We start from the raw sequence: 21,258 nt of genomic DNA on the forward strand, positions 1-21,258 counted from the left end.
AGTCACATCAGGGAAAAAAAGACAGAGCTGAGATGGGTATGGCCTTGGCTGTTTATTCTGTGTTGGCCCTGGGGGGGATCCCAACTGGGTCAGCACAGCCCCTGGAGAGTCAGCTGAGTTTGACAGCCACAGTGGCATCTTTGGAGAGGGCTGTGGGGTTCAGACTGGGGAGGGGCAGGAAGTAAAGTGCTTGCAGGGCCCTCTGGGCTTGTGTCCCAGCCACCCTCTGCTCCAGATGCTCCTGGATGTGCAAACAGGATTCTCCAAGGCCTGCCCAGCCACACGGGATGAGGGTGCTGTCGCGATGTCCCTGGGGCCGGCCTGGACAGGGTGAGTCCAGAACCAACTGTCCGCTGATTGTCTGCTCGGTGGCCCTGGAGCTCTGCCTGGCACTGGACTTTGGGGCCCGTAGTCCAGAGATGAGCCTCACCTGCGGAGTCGCTGCAGCTGGGGGAGACATAGAGGGTCAGGAGACCATCATCACATATGCCCCCAGCCCTCTGGCCACTCACCTCGCTCTCCACCAGATTCCGCCGGTACAATGCCTCCTTCGCAGCCTCCTAGAGGAAGAGACCATTAGCTGACAGTCCAGTTAATATAAAATAGGGGCAGAGTCTACCCCATACCTGAGCATCCACCACACGGGGCCGGCTTACCCTGCTTCCGTCATAGCCCAAGCGCCGGGCGGCCTCTGTATAGAAGTGCAGCTGGCGCTCCAGATGGGTTGCATACTCTTGAGAAGTGGCAGTGGGGTCAGGGTCAGGCAGCTGCTTCTCCCCACTTGTGTCTCTGTCCCATTCCATGGGGATCCTCAGTTCCCTACCCCCTGCACACGGGTCTCCCCAGCCCCACTCCTGCTCCTACCCTTGCGGATGGCAGCACCCCCCTGCTCCAGCTGTGCCCTCTGCCACTGGCTGCGCTGCACCACGTCCTGGTACTGCTGGGCCACTTCTGGAGGCACCGGCCGGCGTGCCTGCCTCAAGGCTAGGATCTGGAGGGTACAAAGGGGACTCTGAGCCAATCTGAAGTCCACTCCTAAGCCCACCACACTGAGCCCAGGCCAGGCACCCACCTTCCTTTCTAGCCGCTCTTGGTCAAAGGCCAGCACACTCAGGCTGTGTAGGGGACGTGCTGACCTGCAGGGCAGAGAGGAATGACAGGCTACAGAGGAAGTGGTGGGGATCCAAAGGAGTCAGCTGGGCAGGGGATCTCAGAGGGGCCTTAGAGTCCAGACCAGGGAAAAGCAGACCTGGTGCTAGAGGTTCTGGGGCATGCTGTCGCCCAGCACTCAGGCAGGGGGATCATGAATGAGTGAGACCTGCTAGAGGGAGACGACAGAAGTGGACATGTCTGAGAGGAGGACAGAGTGAAGAAAGAGGGGCTGAGTATGCTGACAATGGGCAAATCACAAAAGGACACGTAGGCCGGGCGGTGGTGGCGCATGCCTTTAATCCCAGCACTTGGGAGGCAGAGGCAGGTGGATCTCTGTGAGTTCGAGGCCAGCTTGGTCTACAAGAGCTAGTTCCAGGACAGGCTCCAAAGCTACAGAGAAACCCTGTCTTGAAAATCAAAAAAAAAAAAAAAAAAAAAAAAAAAAAGACACGTAGAGGATTCTAAACCCAATTCCCCAAGGGGAGGATTCCAGACCTGCTCTGAAGCCAGACAGGACATGGTCTGATGGGCCATGGAAGCCAAGGAAGGAGCTGAGAGACAGGAGCATTCACCTCAGTGTGACCTCGCCCAGACTCACCTGTTCCCTGAGTCCCTCCAAGAGGTAGCGATGGGAGGCACCTTTGCTTTGGGACCAGTGACCTGTTTCAGTACAGAGAGCCAGTCTAATGAGTACTGAGGCCCTGAGCCCAGCCCTCTTCTCAGGGGTGGCTGAGCAGGACTCACCGTGGGCACAGCTGCTGGGAGGTGGTCAATGACCAGCCACCTCTCCGTTGTAGTCTCCAACTGCTGGGCTGTCAGTGGCTCCCGGATCCGGACCATCACTTCAAGCCGCCCCCCAGTGGGCCGGCGTCCATCCAAAACCTAGGTAGGAATAAGAAGGGGTGCTATGGGCAAAAGCAGCGATCTTACACAGGAGCTGGGGTGACACTGGTGACAGCAGACCAGCGTGCTCCAAGTCTACATGCACTCACTGCCCTCACCTCCAGGATCTCATGGACTTCACACGCTGTCTCCAGCATATCCAGTTTTAGCTGGGCTGTGCCCAGCACCCTGTCAGTCTTGAACAGCCCCCTGTGTGGGAAGGTGCAGGAAGCTGTGAGGCAGGCAGGCTGCTCCACAGCCCTGAACCTAGAACCTGCCATCTCTGGCTTACCCCTTGTGGACCACTTCGAACTTGATGCCCTTGGTTTGGATGGCCCTTCGGAAGCCACGGTGGCCACGGTTGATGCAGAGTTTGAACTGTTCTTTAAATTCTATGCAGGGAAGGAGGGAAGGATGAGAAGAAACTGGCTGTGTGGGAGTGTGCACTGGTTGTGGTGTGTATGTGTGTTACTGTAGTGGTCAAAGCACCACCTCAGGTGTCAGCCTTCACCATCAGCCTTGTTTGAGACAATGTTTCATTTGTGCACCCCAGCCTAAGTGGCCCACAGGCTCCCTTGTCCTCACCTCACCATAGGAGTGTGGGATTACAGAGGCATGTTACTGAGCCACCTTTAAGTTGGATCTGGAGATTCTAATTCACACACTTCAGCTTGTACTGCAATTGCTTTACCTACTGAGCCATCTTTCCGTGGGTTTTTTTTTTTTTTTCCTTTTTCTCTGAGGATGCTGGGACCTGGGACTTGTGCATATACACCTAAGCTACAACCCCACTCTGGCCCCAATTCCAGGTCGTCTTCTACAGCAGACCGGTGACTCACCAGGGGAGTCTGTATTTTTGATCACACTGGTCTTGTCTTTTTGAGCTTCTTCCTGTATCAGGGAGGAGGAACGAATGATCAGATCCGAATGATCAGATCCGTGCTATACCTGGACTTCCTGCTTGTCTTGCTTCCTGGTCCCCACCCACTCAGAGATTGCACCTACCACATTGGGATAAGGGAAGTCAAACCGGACAAAGGCATCCAGGTCACTAGGGGACAGTCCTGCAGGGAAACAAGGGTCAGACCTTGGGAAAGAGACCAGCCCACCCTTGCTTCTGAGCAGAGCCTCCGCCACCCTTACCTGTGGGTGTGGGCAAGTTGATGCCCTTCACAATAAATAGAAGCATGTCATTGTTGCTCAGGTCCGGAAAGATCCTTTCAGTAAGCAGGGAAACAGAGGCGGCACTTCAGCTTCGGCCTGTAGCTCTCATTTCCCTCTAGATTGTGGGGGTGTCACTCTAGGGTTCAGGCTGTGGAGTTAGGCATTCCCTTACCTGATTTCTGGGCTCTGTTCAGTGCTCATACATTTATTTGATACTCACTTCTATTTATGTTTCTGTATTTATTGTGTTTATATACATGTGCATGTGTTCGTGTGCATGCATGCAGGAATGCTATGTCATACATGTGAAGGTTGGAGAAGAAGCTTTGAGAGTTCTCTTTTTCTTTGAACTCTTGGCGGCAGGTCCTGTACTTACCTACTGACCCACTTCACTGGCCCTCGTTCGCCAGTGTTATTTGTGCACCTGCTGTGCACATGCAGTGTCTTAGCTGGGCCATGTACTCTGTATTCCTGGACCAGCCAGGATTCCAGCTGCTGTGTAGCACAGGCTGGCCAAAAATTCACTATGTAGCCAATGATGGCCTTGAATTCCTGATCCTCCTACAGGTACTTCTGGTAGCTCATTCTACCGACAGAGCTACACACCCAGCCTCTTCCTCTCATTTAATAATCATTGTCTGAGTGTCTCCAAGTGTCAGCTGGGGACCCAGTCAATGCAGCACTGCATGCGTGCCCAGAGCCTTGGCATGTCTGTGCTCCTACCGTGCATTTACTCTTGCCCAGAGTTGAGTCCTGCAATAGCTTGCAGAAGTGTAGATAGATCCCTCCCCAGCAGTACCCCAGCCAGGGGGCTTTGGGCCCTACTTGATAACACTGAAGGTCCTCTGCTCAAAGCGGGCAGCAGGTGTGGGCAGACTGCGGGCAAAGGCTTGCTTTAGGGTATCCATGCTCCGCTTACAGTCTTCTGCCAGCTTCTCGAACCTGCAGGAAAAGGTATTGCTTGGGGCCCTGGTCAGCTGGGCTGCCAGCGCAGGTACCTGTGAGGTAGGTAGGCACTTACTTGATAGTTTCAGCAATGTTACCCAGATGGGTGAACTGTGTGGCGTGGTTCAGACACATCTGTGGGGAAAGCGTTGAATATGGATGGAAGGCCAGGAGGAACAGTAAAGGGGACGGGATAGGGTCATGGGTGGGACCTCACTTCATGTTGCTGTCTCAGGAGTTTGGTAAGCTCCCCATAGCGCCGCACAGCCTCCTGAGACAGGCCTGGGCCAGGCCGCTGCACCAGCACAAAGTCGTCCTTGTTGACAGGAGCGGGTGGCACCTGTGGAGGATGAGGCTGGTAGGCAAGGGGCTGCTGGTCCACGAGGAGCAGCCTGTCTGGGGATCTGTCCTCTTCCCTGCCCCTCTATCTCTGGTGTCTGGGGTCTCCCTTCAGTTCCTACACTACCTGATGTAAGAAAGCCATCCTCTGGGCATCCAAGCCCTTGTCTGGGCAGCCCCGTACACGTGAGGTCCTGCTCTGTGGCTGGGGGACTAGGGATGCAGCAGTGAATAGAGACAGCCAAGCACGGTGGCACACCAGTGATTTTAACAGAGACTGGGCCAAGAGCATAGGAAGGTGGAGGACAGCATGGGCTACACAGTGAGTTCAAGGCCTCCTGTGTACAGTACAGAGACCCTATCTTTATTATTATTTTTTTTAAATCCGAACTAGAAATATATGAAGAGGGAGTTAGTCCAACAACTGTCCAGCTTGGGGTGCGTTCCAGGGTGAGAGGGCAGGTGGGAAGGCCCTGAGGCTGGAGTGGGGCTGGGGTCTGAGACGGAGGAAGTGAAGGGTAAGGCAGATCATGCAGAACCATGGACCACAGGAAAGCTCTGGATTTACCTGTGTGCCGCTGTGGTCTCCCTAGCTAGCATGTGTGGCTCACAAGGGTGGGAATAGTGGTCTGTTTGGTTCAGCATTAGGGTCCCAGGACCCAGGGTGTGCTCCGTACAGATTTCCTGTCATGGATGCTGCTGTCTATCATAAAGGTATTCGGAGATCCTGCCCGATTTTCAGGTGGGAATCAGTCTTCAGGTCTCCGAAGACTAAAACAATGTTCTGAGTGAACAGGGCTACCTCTGGCAGAATCTGTTAACTGTCTCCCAGAGATTCGAGTCTCTTCCCTAGTGATGGCATATAGCATTGCTCCAAGCCCCAGAAACCTTTGCAGTTCAGTATGGCCACATGGCTAGCTCTGGCCAATGGGAGATAAGCAAAAGACCTGGGTTCTGGAGGCAGCAGGGGTGTTTTGCTGTAGAGGAATAGAGGTCAGGGCGGCGGTCCTGGGGCCTGCAATAACTCCTTTAAGCCACTCTGTCCTTTTACTCCACCCTTTCCATGGGCAGAAGGCAATGGGTCGGTGATCCATAGGGATAAGACCCTAGGAAGATGAAAAGCCTGGAAGCCATAAAGGGGGCCCGGGCCCCTCAGGCACCCTGTTATAGAGCCTAGCTTGTCCTAAGCTTACATGCAAGAAATAACTGTATCCTTTCAACTACTGTCTTCCAGGGCCTATTTGTCACAGCAGCTTAGAGGATGACTAATACTTTCTAGGTCACATAGTTGCTAAGGGGCCCACAGGCGGTATGTGTGAGTATAGAGGTCTCACCTTGGCAATGTCCACAGGCAGCCCGCTGCGAGAGGCCTCTAGCATGGGCTCTAGCCCTTTGGCCTGGCGCAGATGCATCTTGGCGCCCTCTACGTCATTCTTTTGCTTGGCACGCAGTGCAGCCTGCAGGAGCTGCTTCTTACGACCTTCCAGGAAGGCCAGTTGCTGCTGGGCTGTAGGTGGGGAAGCTTCAGCGGGGGCTGCCCAGCCCATGGGAGTCAGGTTGGCCTGGGTGTAGCCAGGGCAGGTGGGGTACTTACCCCTGGTGGATGTACCCTTGGGAACTGCTTTGCCTGTTGTTGCTGGTCCTGATGCGGGCGCTTTGGAGGGTGAGGACTTCAGCTGGGTTGTGGGGGCAGCAGGGGTATTTTGCTGCAGAGGGATAGATAGAGGTTGGGGTATTCCCAGGGCCTGCAATGACTCAAAACCAAGGACCTGTCTCTGTGTCCTCAACAGGGTGGCCTCAAACTCATTATGTAGCCGAAGCTGGCTTTGAACTCCTCTCCAGGGCTGAGATTCCAGGTATGACCCACCGTGCCTGGCTCAGTCTCAGCACTGTCCACATCTACAGTCCTCCTACTACCTACTCTCTGCAGTGGCTCTGCATAGGGCGGCTACTCTGCACCCATGCTGTAGATGAAAGGACTAAGGCTCAGGGAGCAGAATGGTCTGCCCACAGCCCCATAACCCCACAGCCAAGAAGGGGCAGGCCTATGGTGTGGGGCTGCCTCACTCCTACTTGGGCCCAGGCCTCCCTGGGTTGTGTCCTGTTGTCACACTCCACCTCAGCCCTGACCCTTGCACCTTTTTAGGAGCCTCATCCTCTTCCTCCTCTGAGCCTTCATCATGGTTAGCAAGCTTCATGGCAGTTTCCAGAACCCCTGCCAGGCTCTGCTGGGTGGGCTCTGCATTCTCCAAGCCCTGAATTGGGGGGAAGCCTGGAGAGCAGAGTGACCTGGTCAATGCGTTCCAACTATTGTGAGGGTGCCATCAATCCCTCCTCCCCTAAGGAACCCAGGCCTTTCTTTTTGTTGGTTTTCTGAAACAGCCTCACTATGTAGCTTGGGTTGGCCATGAACTTGCAATCCTCCTGCCTTAGCCTCCCAGTACTAGCATTATAGGTGTGTGCCATGCCAGTCTTCCTGCTTTCTGCATACCAAAGATGGACTCTGGGGCTTTGTGCATGCTAGTGTCCGACCACCGCTGGACTATCCAGCCCGCCCTGAGACGGAGTGGAGGAGTGTGGGGTCCTCTAAGTGCCGGACTCCTCCGTCCTTCCCATGGTACTTCCTTCTCTTGCTGAACCTCCAGGTTTCAGGCAGGTTCTAAGAGACTCTGTCGAATGGGCCTCAGCTGGGAGAGGGCTCCCAGAAGTGGAAGATGACTTTCCATAGGTGACAGGTGGGCAGCTGACAACTTAAGAGGTTTCTACTCTGAGGACTGGCGGGAGGCTGAGGGAGGTTTTGGAAAGTCAAAGCCTGCAGCTTGGCGGGGTGAATGGAATGAAGTGGGGGGGGGGGGGGAAGACAGCTGGAAGACAGAATAGGCTCCAAAACAACCTCTTGACTTTTGAGAACTTTCCGGTTTCCCTGATATAAACATTTTTGTCATGACTCACTTCATTCTGGTTAAGAGGCTTGCAAAGCTCCCGAGTGCACAGCCATGGCTATATGAAGCAGCCTGCAGGCAGGAACAGACCAGCAAAGGCCCAGCGGTAGAGGGTGTGGGATGGGGGGACTACCTTGGGATAGACCTTACCTGGGGGGAAACGTACTTGGGGTAGGGCCTTCCTAGAGGTGTAGCCTACCTGGGGGTACTGGCAGCTCGGTCACATCCACAGCTCGGCCTGCCTTGTGGGCTCGAATGGCATCTTGGTATTGCTACAAAGCACAGAGGTGTTAGGAGGACCTGAGAGAAGTCCCAGGAGCACTCATTGGACCCCTACACACCTTGACAATGCGTTCGTGCATGCGTGCCTTCCGCTGATCACCCTTGGCCTTGGCCTGGGCTGCAGCCACATGGTACCGCTCCATTCGCTGCTCCAGCGCCTCCAGGAGGCTCCTGGGAGGTTGGGGAACCTCTGGGCCAGAGGAGGTGGCAAGCAGATTAAGGGTGGAAGGAAGTGGAGCACAGACCCCGTCTGCCCACCTCCAAGGATCTCAGCAGCCTACCTGGTCTGATGGGTGCTGAGGCAGGGGTCAAAGGTTGTGCTGCTGGCAAAGGGGGCTCTGGAGACAGCTGGTCTGGAGACAGAGAGGCCCAGCCCATTGAGAGGCTTGCTTGGAGATCTCGGGCAGCACCAAGATGAAAAGTAGGAGTAGGAGGGGGCATGGGCGGATAGGGTCCTCACCAGGAGGAGGAGGGGGCACGGGAGGATAGGGTCCTCACCAGGAGGAGGAGGGGGCACGGGAGGATAGGGTCCTCACCAGGAGGAGGAGGGGGCACGGGATAGGATCCTCACCAGGAGGAGGAGGCACGGGATAGGGTCCTCACCAGGAGGAGGAGGGGGCATGGGATAGGGTCCTCACCGGGTGGAGGGGGCACGGGATAGGGCCCTCACCAGGAGGAGGAGGGGGCACAGGAGGATAGGGTCCTCACCAGGAGGAGGAGGGGGCACGGGATAGGATCCTCACCAGGAGGAGGAGGGGGCACAGGAGGATAGGGTCCTCACCAGGAGGAGGAGGGGGCACGGGAGGATAGGGTCCTCACCAGGAGGAGGAGGGGGCACGGGATAGGATCCTCACCAGGAGGAGGAGGCACGGGATAGGGTCCTCACCAGGAGGAGGAGGAGGCACGGGATAGGGTCCTCACCAGGAGGAGGAGGGGGCACAGGAGGATAGGGTCCTCACCAGGAGGAGGAGGGGGCACGGGATAGGGTCCTCACCAGGAGGAGGAGGGGGCATGGGATAGGATCCTCACCAGGAGGAGGAGGGGGCACAGGAGGATAGGGTCCTCACCAGGAGGAGGAGGGGGCACGGGAGGATAGGGTCCTCACCAGGAGGAGGAGGGGGCACGGGAGGATAGGGTCCTCACCAGGAGGAGGAGGGGGCACGGAAGGATAGGGTCCTCACCAGGAGGAGGAGGGGGCACGGGATAGGGTCCTCACCAGGAGGAGGAGGGGGCACGGGATAGGGTCTTCACCAGGAGGAGGAGGGGGCACGGGAGGATAGGGTCCTCACCAGGAGGAGGAGGGGGCACGGGAGGATAGGGTCCTCACCAGGAGGAGGAGGGGGCACGGGAGGATAGGGTCCTCACCAGGAGGAGGAGGGGGCACGGGAGGATAGGGTCCTCACCAGGAGGAGGAGGGGGCACGGGAGGATAGGGTCCTCACCAGGAGGAGGAGGGGGCATGGGATAGGGTCCTCACCAGGTGGAGGGGGCAGGCGGGAAAGGTCCACCAGTTCCCCACGGCTTAGAGCCTCCAGGACAGGGTCGAAACTCTGAAAGAAAGAATGAGATGGGTGGGGAAGGGGCTACCAGGATCCCAGGGGATGTTCTATGCCCTGCCTCTCCCTGGGGTCACCCTCTAATGCCCTCCAATACTGAGACATGATTCCGGGCAGAGAGGAAGGCAGCGGACTAGAGGAGCTAGTAGCCCCACCTGAGGGTTGGAACACACCTTGGCTACCCTCAAGTGTCTGGTGGCCGCAGCAGTGTCGCCCTGATGCTTGGCATGGAGGGCAGCCAGTTTGTACTCATGCTGGAGGCTCTGCAACTGGGCGAGGGGGCTGCAGGGACCTAGAAAGAAGAGGAACACTGACCATCAAAATCCCAGCAAAATTCTTACAGACCTTGAAAGAACGGTACTCAGCTTCACATGGAAAAGCAAAAAACCCAAAACAATCCTGTACAATAAAAGAACTTCTGGAGGCATCACAATCCCCGACTACAAACTCTACTACAGAGCTACAGTACTGAAAACAGCCTGGTATTGGCATAAGAACAGACAGGAGGACCAATGGAACTGAATAGAAGATGTGGATATTAATCCACACATCTTTGAACACTTGATTTTTGACAAAGAAGCAAAAAAATATCAAATGGAAAAAAGAAAGCATATTTAACAAGTGGTGCTGGCATAACTGGATATCAACATGTAGAAGAATGAAAATAGACCCATATCGATCACCATGCACAAAACTCAAGTCCAAAAGGATCAAAGACCTCAACATAAAGCCAGCCGCACTGAATCTTATAGAAGAGAAAGTGGGAAGTACACTTGAATGCATTGGCACAGGGAACCACTTCCTAAATAAAACCCCAGCAGCACTGACACTGAGAGAAACAATTAATAAATGGGACCTCCTGAAACTGAAAAGCTTCTGTAAAGCAAAGGACACAGTCAACAAGACAAAATGACAGCGACAGAATGGAAAAAGATCTAACTAACCCCACATCAGACAGGGGTCTGATTTCCAAAATATACAAAGAACTCAAGAAATTGAACACCAAAAGATCACTTAATCCAATAAAAAAAATGGAGTACAGACCTAAACAGCGAACTCTCAACAGAAGAATCTAAAATGGCTGAAAGACACTTATGGAAATGTTCAACATCCTTTGTCATCAGAGAAATGCAAATCAAAACAACTCTGAGATTCCATCTTACACCTGTAAGAATGGCCAAGATCAAAAACACTGATGACAACTTATGCTGGAGAGGTTGTGGAGAACACTCCTGCATTGCTGGTGGGAGTGCAAGCTGGTACAACCTCTTTGGATGTCAGTGTGGTGATTTCTCAGATAATTAGGAAACAACCTTCCTCAACACCCAGTAATACCACTTTTGGGTATATATCCAAAGGATGCTCAATCGTGCCACAAGGATGTGTGCTCAACTATGATCACAGCAGCTTTGTTTGTCATAGCCAGAATCTGGAAACAACCTAAATGCCCCTTGACCAAAGAATGGATAAGAAAAATGTGGTACATTTACACAGTGGAGTACTACACAGCAGAAAAATATAACATCTTGAATTTTGCAGGAAGATGGGTGGAGCTAGAAAACATTATTTTGAGTGAGGTAACCCAGAACAGAAAGACAATTATTACATGTACTCACACTCATAGGTGGTTTTTAAACATAAAGCAAAGAAAGCCAGCCTACAAATCACAATTCCAGAGAATTTAGACAATAATGCGGACACTAAGAGAGACTTACATAGATCTAATCTACATGGGAAGTAAGAATTGAGTAAATTGGGAGCATGGGGACCTTGAGGGAGGGTTGAAGCGGGGAAGGAAGAGGCAGGGAGGGAAGCAGAGAAAAATGTAGGGCTCAATAAAAACCAGAAGAAGGAGGAAGAAGAAGAAGGAGGAGGAGGAGGAGACAACGACGACACAGAAGACCAGGCCAAGCTCACCTCACACTGTCTTATTTGATTCTCACCACTGAGTTTTGAGCCCATTATATAGATGGACACCTGAGGCTTAGAGAGGGCATGCTTTCTGCCAACATCACTCGGCTTTCAGGTGGCATGAGGGACATTCAATCCTAGACCTGGAGGTTCTGAGCAGTAGAGTTTCTCCCCCCAGAATTCTTTTTATTTATTTATTTATTTATTTTTGAGACAGGGTTTCTCCGTAGCTTTTTTGGTTCCTGTCCTGGAACTAGCTCTTGTAGACCAGGCTGGCCTCGAACTCACAGAGATCCACCTGCCTCTGCCTCCAGAGTGCTGGGATTAAAGGCGTGCACCACCACCGCCTGGCTCCCCCAGAATTCTTTAAAACCTGCTATAAAAGTTGGCAGTGGTGCACGCCTTTAATCCCCACACTCGAGAGGCAGAGGCAGGCAGATCTCTATGAGTTCGAAGCCAACCTGGTCCACAAAGTGCGTTCCAGGACAGGGCCCAAAGCCACAGAGACACCCTGTCTCGAAAAAAGAAAAACAAAAAACCCTGCTATATCCCCTTTTAATCTGTCAGAGATCTTCTTAAAGTTTAAAAGTAGCCAAAACTATTAAAGTACCTTAAAACTATGAGCATTATAGAGATGACTGCAACTGCGTGCCTTTTCCTGCTTTGTGGCATCTGGTGTTTTCAGGGCTGATGGTGGAGTGCAGGGCCTCCCACGTGCTAGGCTAACTATACCATTGGCTCCAGTCTTTCTGACCAGGAAATGCAGCAGGTAAAGGCATCTGCTACCACCTGGTGGCCTCAGTTTGAACCCTGGAGTCCACATGGTGGGAGGAGAGAACTGACTCACAAGGATTATCCTCTGATCTTTGCCAAGCATTCTGTGGCATGGACAACCCCACCCCCAATTAAAAAATGAAAATTTAGCCAGGCAGTGGTGGTGCACGCCTTCAATTCTAGCACTTGAGAGGCAGAGCCAGGCAAATCTCTGAGTTCGAGGCCAGCCTGGTCTACAGAGTAAGTTCCAGGACAGCCAAGACTGATTCACAGAGAAACCCTGTCTCAAAAAAACCAAAATAAATAAAGTGAATTTAAAAGTGATTGGAAACTCAACAACATTTACTTTAATGAACATGTTTAGATTCATTTGTTTCACGTGTACGAGTGCTTTGCCTGCAGACGTGTGTGCGCCACATGAGTGCCTGGTGCCCTTGGAGGCCAGAGAGGGCCTCAGTTCCTTTGAACCTGGAGTTACAGACAGTTGTGAGCCACATGTGGGAACTGGGAACTAAACCTGGGTCCTCTTCAAGAGCAAAAATGCTCTTAACTGCTGAGCCATCTCTCCAGGGGTGGTGAGACGAGGTCTTATAAAGCCCTTGCTGGTCTGGCCTTGAACCCAAAGTGATCTGCCTCCAAAGCACCAGGACTAAAAGGTGTGTGTCAGCATGCCAGGCTCTACTTATTTTTCAAATTAGAGTAAAATACATAACACTCACTTAAAATTTTATACTTTTCTTTTTGGGTAGGGGGGTAGGAAAAGTGGCGGACACCTTTAATCTCAGAGCTCAGGAGGCAGAGGCAGTTATATCTCAGTGAGTTCACAGCCAGGTCTATGCCATGACTCCCAGGCCAGTCAGAGCTACACAGTGAGACCCTGACTCAAAATAAATAACTAAAAAATTTTAAAAAAGCTTTCAAAAATTCTTATACTGTCATGTGGTGGTCAGCTGACAATTTTGTGTACTTGGTTCTCTTTCCACCTCTTCTGGGCCTCAGCCTTTATCCACTTCCCAGGTCTCTCTTCCTCCTGCTGAGGTGGGTCTTCCTATAGCACCAGCTGTCCTCCAAGTGCGATCCTCCTGCATCAGGTTTCTTAGTCCTGAACTGATACGTATGTGACAACATGCCTGGCTCATTGTGTCTTCCTCAGCTGCTTTCTGAGACAGTCTCTCATTGAACTTGGAGCTCACCAACTGGCCAGACTGGCTGGCCAGAAGCCCCAAGCATCCTCCTGTCTCTGCTTCTCACTGCTGGGACTGTAAGACATAGCACCATGTCCCTTCCTACACAGGCACTGGGATCTGGAATCATAACCTCATTCTTATACAGCAGGGACTTTACCTGCTGACAGCCATCTCCCTACCTATTAACTACCTTTTTTAAAGACAGGACTTCTCTGTGTAACAGCCCTGGCTGTCCTGGAACTCTTTAGTGCATAGTCTGGTGGCCTTATACACATCCACAAAATAGTGCAGTCACCCCCACCAACTCTATAACATATTTCTCCAAACTAAAACTCCACCTCCGTTAAACACTCCCTCCTGATCTCCCCCCAGCATGCCACCTGCCATTCCACTTCCTGTGCTCATGGGTCTGACAACCCTGGGGCCTTCCTGGGGATGGGATTAGTGTCCTGTCTTCTATAGCATCTTCACTCAACATCATGTCCTAATGGCTCTTCCATGTGAGAGCACGCTAAAAAAGTATGACATTCCCCTTTATGGTCAAATAATATTGTAAGCACAGCCCATGTTCTGAGGTCTCTCAAGAGCCCACATAGACCCTGCTGTATTACCCTGGCCCTTCCCACCATTTACCGGGAGGGTTGGCAGGGGTTTGTGTGGTGGTAGATGTGGTCTCCAAGGTGACGCTGGACTCTGCGGCTGGCAGGTTCACAGGAGCCAGGTGGGGAGTAGCATGGGTGTGGCTGTGCCCGGCTGCTGGTCCCTTCCCCAGTGTGACAAGTGGTGGGATGTCTGCTTCATTGATGATGTTGCCCTTCCTGGAAGAGGCCAGCAGGTTTTCCAGTGTCTGAAACAGGGTGTGGGCATGAGTGAGAGGAATTCGGAGCTCAGCGCTCCTGGGTCCAGACAGAGTCCTAGCACCCTGCCCTTGGCCTGCTCACCTTGAGCCCCCGGTCATAGCGTCGCATCTTGGCACTGTCCCCAGCTTGCCTGGCACTCTCCACTGCAGACTGGTAGAGGGCTAGCCTCTCCTGCAACATGGCCTCTACTCCTGGGTTGGAACCTGAAGGCTTTGGCTACAGGAAGATTGGGGTTCAATCTGGGTGGTAACCCCAATTAGACCACCTTAACCGGCCCCTCATAGTATGAACACATGTTTCCCCTGGAACAATCTTTCCTACCCCTAATGGTGGAGACACCACAGTTCAGAGGTTCAGAGGTAGCATGTCACCTGTGCCCAAGGTCACATGTAGAAGGGGGGAGAGGTGAGCCTTTAAACACAGTGTGTGTGTGTATGTGTGACTTAGGGAAGACATACCTGGGCCACAGACTTCAGGGGCTCCACAGCCTTCTGTTCCTCCCCAAGGACCTCGTTTAGCTCTGCCTGCAGGGATACATGGCCAGGGTAGGAGGAAGAGGTTGCTGGCCAGGGCACTGGGATGGTAAACTGCCACGTGTCCTGGCCCTGTGCTCACCAGCAGGTCCTCATCAGCCTCCACATCATCCTCATCAGTACCCTCTTCATCCTCATCCAGGTCTCTCATGCAGAGCCGGGCCATCTTCTCAATAGCCTCCATTGGCAAGGGACCTGGAGGCAAGAAAAAGCCTCAGCTAGAGCAGGATCCTCCCAGAGCCTCAGCCAGCCACCCCACACTCAGGGCCCTGAAGAACAGACCCCTTTCCCTGAGCACCGTGGCGTACCACCATTGCGGAGCCCTTCGAGACTGCCGCCACCTGCCGCCTGCCAACCCCAACCTCCAAGCATTCGTTTCTTCCCTGTCCAGTCTCAGCTATGCTGTCAGGCACCCGAGTTCGAACCTCAGCTCTGTAATGCTCTCACTGTATGACCTTGAGCGGTTACTTCACTTCCCTGGGCTTCAGGAGAGCAATAACCTAACAGTAGACTGTGGGAACTAAAGGTGAATTAAATTCTGGGAGCAGAAAAGCCTACACCGCCCCTGCCTCATCCGCAGAGAGCAGCACCTTCCTCTCAAGGCTTGCACATTCTTGTGCTTGGGATATGATCAAGTAAAATAAAGGCTTCCATGCAGCTCGTCGGACAGGCTGGACAGCCACACGATAGCTAGCAGGTCACCTGTGTGGCAGATACAACATGGATACACTAGACAGAATGACACTCATCCTGGAGAAGGCAGCTCAGATGTTATCCTGGCATCCAGAGCATCATGCAATTTGGATGTAGGTAGGTGAAAACACAGAAAACAAAAGCACCAGTCAAGCAGGCTTTTGTTGGTGTGGTGCGTATGTTTAAGGAAACAGTACTCTGTACAGTTCTGTAAGAGAGTGTTTTGGCAAATACCGGGAAATACTACTAAGGTTGGATTTTATATTTATTTAGCTTGCATGTACACATGCATATGTGCAAATATTGTGCCACAGCGCATGTGTAGAAGTCAGAGGACAATTTTCCAGGGTCATTTCTTTCCTTCTACCAGATGGGTCCTGGAGACTGAACCCCCAGGACTGAGCACAGGGCTGTCAGGCTTGGGGAAAGCTTCTTTACCCACTGAGCCATCTTGTTGGCCCTCTGCCCATTGTTTATTAACCAGTAACCCACAACCTTGCCGTCTGTGTGCTTCTATCTAAAGATTTACTGTATGTTGACCAGTGCACACACCTAAACGGGTGACCAACAGACCTGCAGCTCCCAGCTAACACGCATGTTACTTCCCAAAGGAACAGGGTTACCACCCCAGCTTCGAAACACCCAGCAACACTGTGCTTAGGGCCACTGTGAATACTGAAGTTACTCAGGGCTGGGAAGATGTCTTGGGGTACGAGTGCATACTGCCCTTGCAGAGGACCTGAGTTTGGCTCCCAGCACCCACACGGGGTGGCTCACGACTACTTGTAACCTCAGCTCTGAGAATTTGACACTCTCTGCCACCTCTCGTGTATGTCTGTCTGCACACATGTGGTATACTCATAAAGACTCACAAAAAATTCTTAAAAAGGAAAGTTGTGGCAGAAAACAGATTGGATAAGGCTCAGCTGCATCCACAACTGACCCTGTCACCTAGACCCCAGACTCCAGGAAGCGGGGGATGTCTTGTTTTTCTCCCCCATTTCTAACCCAGTGCCCAGCTCCAAGTGCTGTCCACAGCAGAAGTTCCAAGTTCTCAAGTGTGTTGAGCATCTCACCTTTGCCTCTGAGTTTCTCCAGGGCCTGGGGCTGGTCCCCCACCAAAGCCAAGAACTCAGCCTCCAGTTCCTCATCATTTACCCCATCCTCAGGGATCATCAGGCCGTCTGGGGAAAAATCAACCAGCAGGCCGAGCTGTGGGTATAACCATTGTCCAGTTAGACCTTCCATACACTATTCAGCCCCAGGTAGCCAGGACGGATCCAGAGAGTCCCCACGGAAGGTAGGAACCAAATCTCTAAAAGTAAACTGTTTCTTGGGGAGACTAGGAGGCTGAGACACACAGACCAAACCACAGTGATTAAGCGCAAGGCTCGGCAGCAGAGAACCTGCCTAGAATGGACCAGAGTGGGGCTGGTAGATGCACTCATCAATAAAGTGCTAATTCTAACCCTAGCATGTGCAAAGCCTTGGGTTCCATTCCCAGCATGGCAAGGGAAAAAAAATAAATAAAAATGAAAGCCCTGACCACAGCATTGAAACTGGATCTTTTCTAGAGACCTGCCTTTCTGTTTTGGCTAATGACCAATAGAATATGATGAGTTACATAAAATTACCCTTGCCGGGTGGTGGTGACACACACCTTTAATCCCAGCACTTGGGAGGCAGAGGCAGGCAGATCTCTGTGAGTTCGAGACCAGCCTGGTCTACAAGAGCGAGTTCCAGGACAGGCTCCAAAACCACAGAGAAACCCTGTCTCGAAAAACCAAAAAAAAAAAAAAAAATTAAAAAAAAATTACCCTTTCTATAGGTCCAAATTGGCCAAATACTAGCAATTATGTATGGCTCCACCTACTGGGAATAATGATTAACATACTATGTCCTAGCATTTTCCATAGATATCTCAATAAGTCTTTACAACTGTCATGCCATTTAAGGACTCTTCCAGGCCTCCATTCCACAGGTGGGAAGACTGAGGCTCAGAGTTACAAATATATCTGTCAAGCGTACCAAGGCCAGGAGGGAACCGGTAGTCAGAGAGATTCAGACCTGAACACTGAGTTAGGCCCTGGGCTCTCTGGTTCAAAGTTGGGACAAATCAAAATCTCACAGGCTCTGTCTGGATCTGGGAGCATGACGTTGGGCCAAAGTCCTGGAGGTTTTCCTGTACGCCTCTGGACCGACATTTCTGTCTGGCCAGCCTGTTCATTCTTCCGACCTTGGTTAGATGACTTCGTCTCCCTGAGTCGCGGTGTACTCATCTATACAATGGGAGTAAGGAGTGTGGCCTGGCCCAGCTGATTCAAAGGCTTGAAAAGCTGGTCTTATTGCTGTCTCTTCCAGGCTGAAACTGCTGCAGCAACAGGTGTTCCCTGTAACCAGGGTGGGGAGCCAGAAGCTGGATGGCCCAGGCCAGTAGGCCCTACAGTAGGGAGCGAGCCTCACCTCGGGGGGGCGGGGACCTAGGCTCACCTGGTGGCGAGAATCAGGCTTTTCTGGGGGTGGGGCACTCCCTGCGGGTGTGAAGAAGGATGAGGAGAGACCTTGAGGAAGGGTGGGAGGAGACCGCCTCCCCCAGGTGGGCAGAGGGGCGCACACTCACCTGGCGGGCGGTGACAGCGCCTCGGCCCGGGGGTGCCGGGGGTCCATTCCTCTTGTGCATCTTCCCGGGTAGAAGCCCGTTCTACCAGCCCCTGATCCTTGGCCTTGCCCTGCCTCTTCCCTGAAGCTGTGTCTCTGAGCTCGCCGCGTTCCTGAGCTCGGAATCCCTCCTCCGAGCCCGGCCCCCGGGATTCGCGAGTTCAGGCAGTCCGGCTTCCGCCTTGGCCTTCAGGACACGGCCGCAGGATTCGCGGGATCTCAGTCACTAAACTACAATCCCCGGCAGGCAGTACGGGGACACGCATGCGCCTGATATGAGGCGCGCGCGGAGAGGAGGAGGAGCATGCGTAAGGCGCGGTGAGGGTGCTGCGCGTGCGTGGGGCGGGAAAGAGGTGGAGGGCTGCAGGTGTGAGGGCGCGGCGGCGTGACGGGCGTGACCGGCGGAGGGCCGTGGCTCTCGCCGCTGTGCCCTGTTCTGTCTCGCTTTGTGGGAGTGCGGGGGGTGTTACTGCTATCGGTCACTTGGGGCAGGTCGCGGGGAGCGCTGCGTCCACGGTGCCGGACCTCAGGCCTTTGGGTCCCCCAGCGCCATTCGGCCACACGATCCCGTGTCTGACAATGTGGTCATTTTCTCAAAATGTCACGCAAGTAATTTAGGCGATTTATTCCCCGTCAGATGCAAGCTGATCTCGTCCCTACTAAGGACAGAGTGACTTCGTCTCTGCTGTGGCCCAGGTTGGTTCTGGCTTGCCTCGAGTCCCACAGCCCGAAGACCAGAAGTGACACCCCTGCCTCAGGTGGCCCTGGTTAAAGTCACTTTGGTGGTTCACCAGTGGTCTCTCAAAAGCTTCCAAGTACCCCACACCCCAGATACATAACTTTGGGCACTGTGGGGGTGGGGTGGAGCACAGTCGTCTCTATCCCAGAGACTAGAGTCCCGAGGAGGACAAAGATAGTTCCTTCACACAGGGAAAGGGTGGGAATTCCTACCTGACCATTGCCCAAGATGGCTATGACCTGGTGCCCCAGTCCGCGTCCTGCAGGAATTAAGCTGACTCCCCTCATCGGGCCGCCAGATGGGCCCTGTGGAAGAGGGAGACCACTGGGTACACGCGGGAACATAAAGTGCTGGCAACAGCTATAGAATTTGTTTGTTGCTTTCAGATTTCTCAGGGAAAGATAAAATGTATAAGAAGAAGAAGAAGCAGCGGGACTCAGGTATTTGGTTTATTAAAATTGGCATTATTATTTTATTATGTTTCATTTTGCTTCATTGACACAGGGTTTCTTTGTGTAGCCCTGGCTGTCTTGGAACATGCTCTGTAGACCAGGTTGTCCTCAGATTCATGGAGATGCAGTAGTTGCCTCTGCCATCACTACCCAGGACACCACCATTGTCTGCCTTCAAATTGGCTTGTTAGTATTCATTTATTTGAGGTACTGGGCCTAGAACATAGACCTTCCTACATGATAAATACTCTGCCATGAAACTACATCTCTGTCCCAAGTTGACCGTTTTATTTTTGATGTGTGTTTTTGATGTGTATTTTTGATGTGTGTTTTTGAGATGGGGGTGGATTCTTGCCATGTGTGCTGTTTTATGTCATTGTGTCTCAAGCTGGAGTCATTTGGGAAAAGGTACTCTCGACTGAGAAAATGCTTCCAAAAGATTTGCCTGTAGCTAAGTTTGTAGTACATTTTCTTGATTAATGCTGAGTATGGGTGGGCCCAGCTCAGTGGGGGGGACATAGTGCATGGGGGAAGGCAAGTAGTCCTGAGTTAGATAATAAAGCCAGGAGGCTGCTTCCCTCCACAGCCAAGTGCTTCAACTCCTGCCTCCCTTTGATGACGGACTATGATGTAGAAGTGTAATAAACCCTTTCTTCCTTTCTCCCTCCATTTTGCTTTTGCTCACAGTAATAGAAATTCTAACTAATATATCTTGTAGCCCAGGCTGGCTTTGAACTTATCTTCCTGCCTTAGCTTACTGTGCACTGGGATAAAGGCCTGTAGACCAAGCCCAGGTGTTTTGCTGTTTCTTTTTTGTTTGTTTGTTTTTGTTTTTGTTTTTTCGAGACAGGGTTTCTCTGTAGCTTTGGTGCCTGTCCCGGAACTAGCTCTCGAAGACCAGGCTGGCCTCGAACTCCTAGAGATCCGCCTGCCTCTGCCTCCCGGGTGCTGGGATTAAAGGTGTGTGCCACCACCACCCGGCTGTGTTTTGCTGTTTTATAAATAGAAAAGTTCTCACTCTGGGGCTGCAAAGGTGGCTCAGTAAAATGCCTGCCAACAAAGCAAGAGGAGCCCAATCTCCAAACTCATTTTTAAAATAGCAGGCATGGTGGCCTGTGCTTGTGGTCCCAGTGACTTGCTAGCCAGCCAGTCCAGCCTCCTAGGCGAGTTCCACATCAGTGAGAGACCCTCATAAAACAATGTGGGCTGAGCAGTTGGCTCAGTGACTGACACACATGCTGTGCCAGCACGAGGACCTGGGTCTGGATTCCTAACATTCACACAGAAGCTGGATATAATGGCGCCTGTCTGTGACCCCAGCACTAGAGGGGGAGGAGACAGCTAGTCTAGACACAACAGGGAACCCTAGGTTCAGGGAGAGAGTAACCCCAGCACTAGAGGGGAGGAGACAGCTAGTCTAGACACAACAGGGAACCCTGGGTTCAGGGAGAGAGTAACCCCAGCACTAGAGGGGAGGAGACAGCTAGTCTAGACACAACAGGGAACCCTGGGTTCAGGGAGAGAGTAACCCCAGCACTAGATGGTGTGGGGGGGAGTGGAGACAGCTAGTCTAAACACAACAGAGAACTCTAGGTTCAGGAAGAGATCTTATTTCAAAAAAAATAAGATGTAGGACTAGAGAGATGGCTGCTTTTCCAGAGAACCCAAGTTCAGTTCCCAGAACCCACATGGAAGCTCACAACCAACTGTATGTAAACCCTGTTCCACACCCTCTTCTGGTCTCCAAGAGCATGCATGTGGTAGTGGTGCATAGACTTACGTGCGGGCAAAATACCCAAACAAGTAAAATGTAAACATTTTAGAAGTTAGAAAGGAAGACCCCTAATACTGACCTGTGACCTCCACATACTCACTTGTGATATTTTATTTGTTTTTTTTTAAATATTTATTTATTATGTATACAATATTCTGTCTGTGTGTATGCCTGCTGGCCAGAAGAGGGCGCCAGATCTCATTACAGATGGTTGTAAGCCACCATGTGGTTGCTGGGAATTGAACTCAGGACCTTTGGAAGAGCAGGCACTGCTCTTAACCTCTGAGCCATCTCTCCAGCCCCGTGATATTTTATTTGTATTTTAATAAATGAAGCTTGCCTGAAGACCAGAACACAAAACAGCCACACAGGCCAGGCAGTGGTGGCACACACCTATAATCCCAGCACTAGAGAGG

General features: G+C 52.4%; 2 protein-coding genes across 8 annotated transcripts in view; one reads left to right on the plus strand and one right to left on the minus strand.

The window, feature by feature from the left end:
• Positions 1–38: 38 nt before the first annotated feature.
• On the minus strand, positions 39–18,121 carry Cc2d1a (coiled-coil and C2 domain containing 1A). 5 transcript variants are annotated; one of them, XM_041663377.1, is made up of 29 exons: positions 17,840–18,121; positions 16,296–16,403; positions 14,609–14,721; positions 14,452–14,517; positions 14,075–14,209; positions 13,767–13,980; positions 9,435–9,553; positions 9,183–9,255; positions 7,988–8,104; positions 7,766–7,896; positions 7,624–7,696; positions 6,621–6,754; positions 6,077–6,188; positions 5,817–5,989; positions 4,361–4,483; positions 4,220–4,278; positions 4,024–4,140; positions 3,178–3,251; positions 3,040–3,098; positions 2,874–2,925; positions 2,327–2,426; positions 2,154–2,244; positions 1,897–2,034; positions 1,751–1,812; positions 1,073–1,136; positions 865–991; positions 657–733; positions 513–560; positions 39–447 (listed from the first exon to the last, which is right to left on the minus strand). In XM_041663377.1, the coding sequence occupies exons 2-29, from the start codon at positions 16,393–16,395 to the stop codon at positions 427–429; spliced, it is 2,772 nt and encodes a 923-aa protein (XP_041519311.1). In that variant the 5' UTR covers positions 16,396–16,403; positions 17,840–18,121; the 3' UTR covers positions 39–426. The 5 variants fall into 5 exon arrangements, with proteins under 5 accessions (XP_041519311.1, XP_041519309.1, XP_041519310.1 ...); XM_041663375.1 differs by having other exon boundaries at positions 16,296–16,431; XM_041663376.1 differs by having other exon boundaries at positions 7,988–8,059; positions 16,296–16,431; positions 17,840–18,120.
• A 115-nt stretch (positions 18,122–18,236) lies between these two features.
• Positions 18,237–21,258, plus strand: part of Brme1 (break repair meiotic recombinase recruitment factor 1) — a 60,053-nt gene continuing 57,031 nt past the window's right edge. For all 3 annotated transcript variants that reach the window (XM_041663554.1, XM_041663553.1, XM_041663556.1), the window contains exons 1-2: positions 18,237–18,573; positions 19,003–19,056. In XM_041663554.1, coding sequence (XP_041519488.1) covers positions 19,023–19,056 — 34 coding nt within the window. In that variant the 5' untranslated portion in view covers positions 18,237–18,573; positions 19,003–19,022. The remainder of the gene's footprint in view (positions 18,574–19,002; positions 19,057–21,258) is intronic.

The sequence above is a fragment of the Microtus oregoni genome, unplaced genomic scaffold, assembly GCF_018167655.1.
Source record: "Microtus oregoni isolate MIOR12 unplaced genomic scaffold, Mior012 000014F_ref0000157, whole genome shotgun sequence".
Classification (NCBI taxonomy): domain Eukaryota; kingdom Metazoa; phylum Chordata; class Mammalia; order Rodentia; family Cricetidae; genus Microtus; species Microtus oregoni.

Bases quoted from the DNA above. Each gene is read 5' to 3' on its own strand.
- Cc2d1a (XM_041663375.1), bottom strand. From the start codon at position 17,899: ATGCACAAGAGGAATGGACCCCCGGCACCCCCGGGCCGAGGCGCTGTC. The intron at 4,279-4,360 runs GTGAGGTCCCAC...CTTTCCCCACAG, and splicing joins TCCTGAGACAGCAACATGAA to ATGTGTCTGAACCACGCCAC. The intron at 2,427-2,873 runs GTGAGTCACCGG...TTCCCTGCATAG, and splicing joins CAAAAATACAGACTCCCCTG to AATTTAAAGAACAGTTCAAA.